Here is an 8954-nt window from a genome sequence, read left to right on the forward strand (position 1 = left end):
GTGGAAAAGGAAAAAATGTGAAATCCACTTCCTCTGGGCCACGAAAGAATGTATTCAATGCTGAATTTAATTCTCGTTCCTTTAAGCTTTTTGAAAAGAAATCCATTGTAGAAGGAAGATTTGTGGATTTTAGTGAGTTTAAAGAGTTAGACATTGAGAGATTGTTTGAGACTCTAGGTTGAAAAGCATTTGTGGAGGTTAAGGAAGTAGTCTACCCTAGGTTAGTAAAAGCCTTTTATGACCATATGGAATACACGACGTGTGACACCAATGTCCAACTATCATGCACTCTCAAGGGACAACGCATAGAAATTGATAGAGAGGTAATCTCAAACATTTTTAGGATTCCGAATGTGGGAAAATGTGTGCATACTTGTGACTCTTGGGCTTATCATGGGGAAACAATGTCAAGGATTATTATGGAGAAAACCCCAACTCAATGGAGCGATGAAGACGAGATTGAGCCTCTACCCCCAAAGCCAGAAGCTAATGAACTACCCCTTAGGAGTAGAGTCATCCACCACATTATCTCAAACAATATCACTCCTAGAGGAGGGCATATGGATGAGGTTTCATTCACTGATCTTTATCTGATGTTCTGCCTTCTCCAAAGTGAACGGACAAACCTTCCCTATTTGATCATTCACAAGATGGTGGAGGGCAATAATTTGGCTAGGGATCCGAGTCTTCCGTATGGGATGGTGCTAACAAAGGTTTTTCGTCATTTCAACGTGGATCTTGATGACGAAACAGATGTTATTCCACCCAAATCTGATTACAATAAAACCACGATCAAACTCATGGGCTATAAGTTTGAAAATGGAAGGTGGATTCCGAAGAAAAAGGCCAGAGTTGAAAATGAAGGAGACGAAGAAGAGACTGGAGGCAGTTCAACTCGGTTCAATGACGAAGCATTAAATCACCTCCATGGACGGATTGAGTCCCTTTGTACAAGTCATGATGAGCTTCGAACGCAACTAAACACCGGCATCCAAAGTCTCTATTCCTTTGTCGACTCAAGCATCTCCAATCTCCGGAATGATTTTCAAGTCCATCATCAAGAAATCGCCAATACGCAAGCACAAATTCTTGAACAACTTCGTCGTATCAATTTTCAAGGGCCTCCTCCTTCTTAGATAAATAATTAATGTTTCACTATGTCTTTTGATGGTTATTTTATTACTAATGACTAATGTAACTTATTTGAATGACTAATGGTTAATGTAACTTATTTGGTGATTACATTGTTATGATTTTTTTTGTTGATGACAAAAGGGGGAGATGGGGTATCAAGTGTTTTTGCCTATTGTCACTTGATGTTCTCTCTAAGGGCTTAATAGATTAAGGGGGAGAATATTTTCAAGCAAGTATCAAGTGATTAAATAAGGGGGAGTCATAACACTTGTAAAGAAAAACAATGTAATTGCTTATATTATCTTAGCAAATCAAGTGTTTGTCATCATCAAAAAGGGGGAGATTGTTGGCCCAAGGTTGAATATTCTCATGTTTTGATGATCACAAACACAATTTATTATGTCTCAATGATTCTATTTTGAGTTGTGTATTTAGCGTAATTATTGTTATAAATCAACTCAAGAAGCATTTTGAGGAATACAATGCAAATACATTCAAGATTGACAAATGCAAATTGAAGAAGGAATTCAAGGCTTGAAGTGCTAAAATATCAAAGATCAAGAGCAAGCAAACACTGGACAAGTACTAATAGTTTTTTTTTAATATCTCCTTAGTCTTGTATTTGATTTTGACTTCATACTGTCATGATTAATTCTTGTTTTGGCTCATGCACACACTCACATTATTCTTTAAAAATGAGACTAAACTTAGTGCATAATGACATTTGGCCTAAAAGTACAAATGTGTGAAGATTTGAGGCAAATTAAGTATCATCCGGTCGACCTACGTCGTCCGGTGACAGAGAAGGCTAAATGCACCAGTCGACCGGTGATGCCTCAACCGGTCAACCGCTCCGGTCGACCGGTTCTGTTCAACAGACACTCCGTAAGAATGTTGAACAGCATGAATTCAAATTTGTATCAACCGGTCAACCGCTCCGGTCGACCGGTACTGGGTAAACGGGCAAAAATATGACCGTTGGTAAAAGAGTTTAAATAGAGAAAAGCCATTTTTTTCTCAATAGCTATCCTTGTGAAAAACAGAGAACGAGTTCAAAGTTTCATAAATCTAAAAGAGAGTTCTCCTTTGTGTCCACATAATCATCATCTTCTCAAAATTCTTAACTCTCTCACATACATTTGAGCCTAACTTGAGTTATATTGTGATAGTGTGAGTTCATCATCTCCTAGTGATTTCAAATTGTGTAAAACCTTTGTTAGGAGAGTGAAACTAAGTGCTTCATTACTCATAATCATTACTTTGGTATTGGGTTACTTGGTTGATCGATCTCCGTGAAAAATCGACATTGTGTAAGAGGTTAGGCGAAGCCTCGGGTAGAAAGATTCGCCTTCTTGTAAGAGGAGTGATCGTGCCGGAAAGTCGATCGAATAGTGAAAGAGGTCGAGAGGCGGAATATCTCGGCGACAGTGGATGTAGGCAAATTCATTTGTCGAACCACTATAAATCTCGTTTGCATCTCTCTAACTCTATCTCTTTAATTTTCGCACTTCAAATTTAATTGCTGACATTGATTGTCTTAACTCATCGTGATAAATTTATTGAACTCTTTTTATCATATTAGATTGGTCTATTCCATGTAAATCAAGTGGTTGAGCTATTGTATTAACTTACATAATTTTCTGTACACCAAGTGTTTGTTAAAGGTTCTTTGTTCAATTAATTGTCTATATTTAGTTTAATCTTTGAAGAATCATATAAACTCTAGAAAAATATTCAAAACTCAATTCACCCCCCCTCTTGGGTAGCCTTATTCGGGGACAACAAGTAAGTATTAACAAGTTTTAAAATTGTAATGATGTTTGAAGGTTGCGCTTATTGTGGGATAAACATTACATCCGTATAAAGGTAAAGATGGAGGAAAAGTAGTATTGCGACGGTTTCTTTAAACTTCTAAGACATGACGCGAAATTCATGTGATTGTCTTCACGAAATTTTACTAATTCATTGTCGATCTTATGGCTATAGGGACCGAAACTGCTAAAAGGAATATTAAAATTCAGGGACTAATTGACCAAAAAAGGGTGAAAGACCAAATTTTCCTCCAGAAATCACTTTACTAGTTATGTTGTCGCCATAAAGAGGGTGGCTTTGTTTCAACTTAGTGGAAAAATGAAACTTCGATTTAAGATGCTACGAAATCATATGATTTCCTTAATTTTGCAGGACTATTCATTCTCTTAATTATATAATGAATGGCTAGTGTCTTGATGTTTTGACTTGTTCATCAGAGTCAAATTGGCCCATCGATGTAAAGTTTCATGAGACTTGTACCCTTTACTTGTAGCATGACTGAAAGAGTGCTAAAAGCTCCGAGTTTTTGTTGCAGAATTGGTATCAGACTGTTTAAAGTGTTGCGCAGAAGATTCTGATGATTCTACAAGCAAGGTATGCATGACTTATCACATAACCATTTGGAAGTTGATAACATGCTTTAGTTCTAAATCTGGTTGTTCTTGAGACTAACATTTTGAATATGATATTACTATCACTTTTTTGTTTTTCTCATATTTTGTATGGGATTATTTTATCTTGTACTTTATTTCAAGAAAGAAAGAAAGAAAGAATTGACTAAGGAAAAACTATTTTGTACTTCAGATTACCTATTCTGGTGCCATAGTGGAGGTCTGCATGAGGAAACTGGTTTTCTATCCTGAAATTGTTGGTTTCATTGAAGAAGAGAAGGATCGGTTCCCTTCGGTTCACCGCCAAAATTGATCATGCTCGACGATGCCGGCCAACACAAGGAAACAATTAGGTAAGAATTTCCAAATCAATTTGTCTTATGTTTTTCAATTTGGATGAGAATGGAATGCAGAATTTTTTTTGAGCTTTAGGCTCGTGTAGTCTAATGCTAGATTGAAATTATATAAACAGTTTCTCTAGCTTTCTGAAAAAGATTATAATGCTGAACCAAAAGAGAATCAGAGGAGAGGAGAGAAATAGAGGAAAAGAGGGAAGTAGTGAGAGATAGAGAGAGAGAGTCTATATGTAGTCAGTTAATACTCATCAAGTCTGCCCAGATGTTCTACATGGCGGCATTTTATAATGAGAAGGAAAGCCTCTTCTAGAAGCCAAGCAAACATTACCTAGAGATAAAACATGATAACAATATAGTACATAGCCTGTGGTCCATCTTTTTATGCCTAGTGTTAGTTTTCAATTATTATTTTGGTCATATCCTTTAGATTATGTTTTACATTTGTTATGGTTAGTGAGTTTGTACCCAATTTCTATCGAAACTCATCGAAGAAAAACTTAATGGCCTGTTGCAGGATCGACAACTGGAAACACGAACATGTACTGCAATTCCTGAAAGAGAAGCTGGTCAAGCGTACTTCGGCATACTGAGAGTCGTCTTCAAATCTTGATGACATTTGATCCCTCACGGCCTCAATCCTTTCTTGTCATTGATAAGGGGGAAGATTTGCGGTAGAAGTAACTTTGGATGGGGCTTAAAAGATACTTAAAAATCATAAAATCCATAAAAATCGCAAACATATACATGAAAGAGCACAAAACTCTTACAAAATTCAAAGATACTGAATGAAATGCATAAAAGCACAAGTATAATTTTACTCAGTACATAAAATTTAAATGATGTCAATGTGGTATATTTTATAATAATTTTAATACCTACGGTAAAAGTCAAACCAACCTTAAAAACTGTGGTATATTGCTTAAATATCTCATAGAACATTGGTGTTTATTCCTTATTAGTTTCTATTAGGATCTAAAACTAAGCCCCTTTTGGTTTGCTGGTTCGAATTTTATTGATTTGAACATAAAAATTTAAACTGTGTGATTTAAATTATAGTTCGAATTGGCACTTGGATGTGCAATTATAATTTTAATTTGAATATGGAATAAAATTTAAATTTGTGTTTGGTAGGTGTGAAAAGCATAAATAGTGAACACTTTTTAACTATTTAAAAATAGTTTGAATTGTTGAACTTAAGGAGAAAATTGAACTCTAAGGGTCCATTTGGTTTGTGCGTTTAAACCAGTGATTCTTGATTTTGGCATTTGAAATTTAAATTTTTTGTGAGAGAAAAATAATGTAGCAAAATAAAAAAATATGATTTTTAACGCAACAAACAAATGAGCTTTAATATTTTAACTCAGTTTAAATAGAGAATATAATTCAAACTGCATACTTATTAGATACGAGTTTAACTGTGTTTACTGTTCAAATTGAATTGAATTAAATTAAATTAGTGAAATAAACGGGGGTTAAATTGACATATATAATACTAAAATAATTCTAATTCAGAGCTTTGTTGAACGCTCTAAAAAGTGGAACCTACGCAGCTACTATTCTATTGAGCCCGGTAATTTAGGGGTTGTTCGGTTTACCCGGTTTACTCGAGAAAGCCCACTCGAGTTATGATTCCAAGCCCAAGTTCATGTTCGGAGAAGAAAAACTCGAAATGGAACTCAAAAATTTTTTCGAGTTATTCCCCGTTTTTTGAGTTCCCCTTCCCCCTGCCACTTGAGTTATTTTTCTGCACATCTACAGTGCAGATTCCTGCACTTCCCGTTGCAAGCTTTGTTCTTTCTCAGCTTTTCTACACTGCAATCACGTGGTTCTCCTGTATCCTTGATTCGAAACCGGGTTTAGTCCTCCAACCTTCATCGATTTCTGAAGCCCTCAATCCGTTGCCTTATTTTCCCCCAATCTCCGGATTTCAAATCCGCCGCAGACACCATCGACCCCCTTTCCGCATGTACCGTCACCCCCTTCCTCTACCATTGTCGTCTACTGTTACCCCTTCAAAACGGGGAGATTTGTTGGGACAACGTCGGTGCGGCGACCTAGGTGGGTAAACCTCCTCCTTCGATGTAGAGGAAACGGTGCATGCCGTAAAACTATCCAGCCGAGACGTCAATCCTTGGTCCTCTACCTCTGTCGTCGCCGGTACCTCGGACTTGCTATCCCTTCCTCACATTTGGGGAATCTCCAAGGGAACCACATCTCCTCATCCATAGGCTCGAATTCGGTAAGTTTTTTCCAAAACCTTGTGTTCAGTTTATGGAAAATATTTGTGGTGGTTTCTAGACCCAAATCCGAGCACTAGTATTGGTGAATTCACATGTTCTTCTATTGGCAAAAAAAAAAAAAAAAAACATTTGTAGTTAAATTTTTTGGTGATTTCAGCCTCTAGATTTCATCGGATCACTTGTATTTTGGAACCCTTTTTTGTTAGTTTTTGAAAAAAAAACCAACATGTTCTTCTAGATGGCATCTCCGTGAACCTACGTTGGCATTTCTGGTGATTTTTTCATATGCTTTCAGCCTCTATACTTCATCGAGCACTAGTATGTTGGACCCCTGTTTTGTAGTTTCTGGAAGAAAAACTTTAACTGTTTCCAGTGATTTCTCTTCTAGATTGCATTGAGATATCAGTTCACCCGCTGCCATTTTTTTGGCTATGTTCGTATTGTGTAAAAACCAGTGGCTGTTCTGGTGTTTTTTTGGTGTTTTCAGCCTTTATACTCCGTCGGGGCACTAGTCTGTTGCAACCCCTTTGAGATTGTGGAATATGTCATTTGCATTTTGATGTGCCCTGTTGATCTCTAACAGTCCTAAATGTTTGCCGGTCACCAATTTACCCATCTTCACCCTACCGTAAGCTAGTTTCTGGAAAAAAAAACAGAAACTTGTTTCTAGTGATCTCTCTTCTATATTGCATCCAGAGAACAGTATCTAGAGGGCCTTTTTTGCCTATGTTGGTAATGTTGGAAAAACAGTGGCTTGTGCTGGTTATTTTTTTGGTGCTTTCAGCCTCTATACTTCATCGGGGCACTAGTTGTTGGAACCTCTTTTTGTTCAGTTTTTGGAAAAAAAAACCAGAACCTGTTTCCGGTGATTTCAGCGTCTAGACTTCATCAAACGCTGTGAATGCTTATGTCCACACACACCTGCTAGGTTAGCTACATTACGTACCTTGTTCATCTGTTAAGAATGTTCTCTATGTGCATCGTTCTATACTTACATTATTTGGCATCATTTTTGAATATTCTTTTCATATGTACATTTGTAAATCCTGCTGTGCAGTTTCTGGAAAAGAAAACAGAAACTGTTTCTGGTTTTTTCAGTTTCTAGATTGCAATTCTCCGTGGCTATGATGATATAATTGTATTTAATGGCCTAGTCCCGTATGTCGAGTGATATTCTGTGGCTGGGTTAGTGGTTGGTTGCCGGTTTATCCCATTACTCTTCGTTGGTATGGTTGCTTTAATTCACTTTCAATGCCTTGCTTGATCAATATGGAGACATTAGCTAAACCTTAGGCAGCATATTGGTTGCCGGTTTATGCATAACATCATGGCATAAAGTGTATGAGAAACCTACCAGTAAGAGTAATTGAACATAAACCTTGGTAGCCTAACTGTCCTAGCCTTGGATAATGCTCCATAATAGGACGATGACTGGCCTTTACACAAATCTGAGCCTCCTTCCAACATCCGAGCTCATTAAATGAATTTTGTATGCTATGTACATACGTATTGCTGCCATTATGGTATCTATGTACATACGTATTGCTGGCATTATGGTATTGTCAATACATAGATGGCGAGAAGGAGAGATAGAGATGTAAATTGGAGCCCGGAAGCCGAGGAACAACTGCTTAAACGGCTAGGTGAGTTCAATTTATTGAACTCTGTAGGTACCACCCCTCACCGAGATAAATACACACAATGGGCGGCGGAGCTAAGTGAGCATTTTACCGTTCCCCTAACTTGGGACAAAGTCAAACAAAAAGCCAGTAGACTGAAGAAAACGTTTGATGCTGAGTTTCTACTTCGCACTGCCACCGGACTTGGATGGGATCCGATTCAAAAGAAACCCACTTGCACTGACGAGTATTGGCAGCAATTTAGCAGTGTAAGTTTCTAATAGTATATGTCATTTACAGAAATGTGACACCTGTTGTATTAATATTTGTTGCTCCATTTACCGATCCATACAGATCCATCCCGAGGTTGAAAGGGCGAGGAAGAAGCCCTTGTTGGATTACGATCTATATTATTGCGCGTTTGCCAATACTCGGGCAAATGGGGCCTTTGAGTATGGTCAAGATGATGCTCCACCACATAGGTCCAGCAACCCAACTGAGCGAGGAACAACTAGTTTCAACGACGGTGACGATGTTCCGCCTACAGATAGAAGACATGGCATGCATAGAGAAAGCCGCAGACAACATGCACACTCACCACCGCGAGTAGTACGTCGACGGTCAAGTCATAGCTCTCGTAGAGCGTCGCCTAGCTATATGGAGCGTGCCGTGGATCACCTCGTGAATTCGATAGAAACAAGCAGTCGGTCGCGCGGTGTAAGTGCATCTGCGAACATGTCGGCTCAGATTGAAAACATTCAGGATCAATGCATGGATTTATTGGCAACGTTGGACATCTCTCAGGAACAGTATCTCTTCATGTTCAACTTAATGACTATGGAGCCTAGGTGGCAGCGTCCATTCCTGCATATGCCAGAACACCATCGGCTTGTGTGGATTCAGCAGACTATGGAGCAGTGTACCGGACAACAAGTTGCTCCTCCGCCGCCACAACAAATGCCTTCGGCCTCGTACTTTCAGCCAAACACGCAAGCGACCCCTGCACACGGCAACACATTCGGCCAGTCCACTTCCCCATTTCAACCATTCATGCCACCGTTCTCGAGACCCAACTACACAATGCCACGTGGAAGGGATGGTTCTTCGCATATGTGATACTGTTATTTGATTCATTTTATTTGTTACCACCGTTCTAGAGACTTCATTGAACATGTTATTTTT

General features: G+C 38.4%; 1 protein-coding gene and 1 pseudogene across 1 annotated transcript; both read left to right on the forward strand.

Moving 5' to 3' along the window:
* Positions 1-3459: 3459 nt before the first annotated feature.
* LOC112090476 lies at positions 3460-4503 on the forward strand (annotated as a pseudogene).
* A 3223-nt stretch (positions 4504-7726) lies between these two features.
* On the forward strand, positions 7727-8888 carry LOC112090477. The gene is made up of 2 exons (XM_024161838.1): positions 7727-8041; positions 8127-8888. Exons 1-2 carry the CDS (start codon positions 7727-7729, stop codon positions 8886-8888), a joined length of 1077 nt encoding a protein of 358 aa, XP_024017606.1.
* Positions 8889-8954: the final 66 nt, after the last annotated feature.

The sequence above is a fragment of the Morus notabilis genome, unplaced genomic scaffold (genome assembly GCF_000414095.1).
Source record: "Morus notabilis unplaced genomic scaffold, ASM41409v2 Scaffold3266, whole genome shotgun sequence".
NCBI lineage: Eukaryota > Viridiplantae > Streptophyta > Magnoliopsida > Rosales > Moraceae > Morus > Morus notabilis.

Bases quoted from the DNA above. Each gene is read 5' to 3' on its own strand.
- LOC112090477 (XM_024161838.1), top strand. From the start codon at position 7,727: ATGGCGAGAAGGAGAGATAGAGATGTAAATTGGAGCCCGGAAGCCGAG. The intron at 8,042-8,126 runs GTAAGTTTCTAA...CGATCCATACAG, and splicing joins ATTGGCAGCAATTTAGCAGT to ATCCATCCCGAGGTTGAAAG.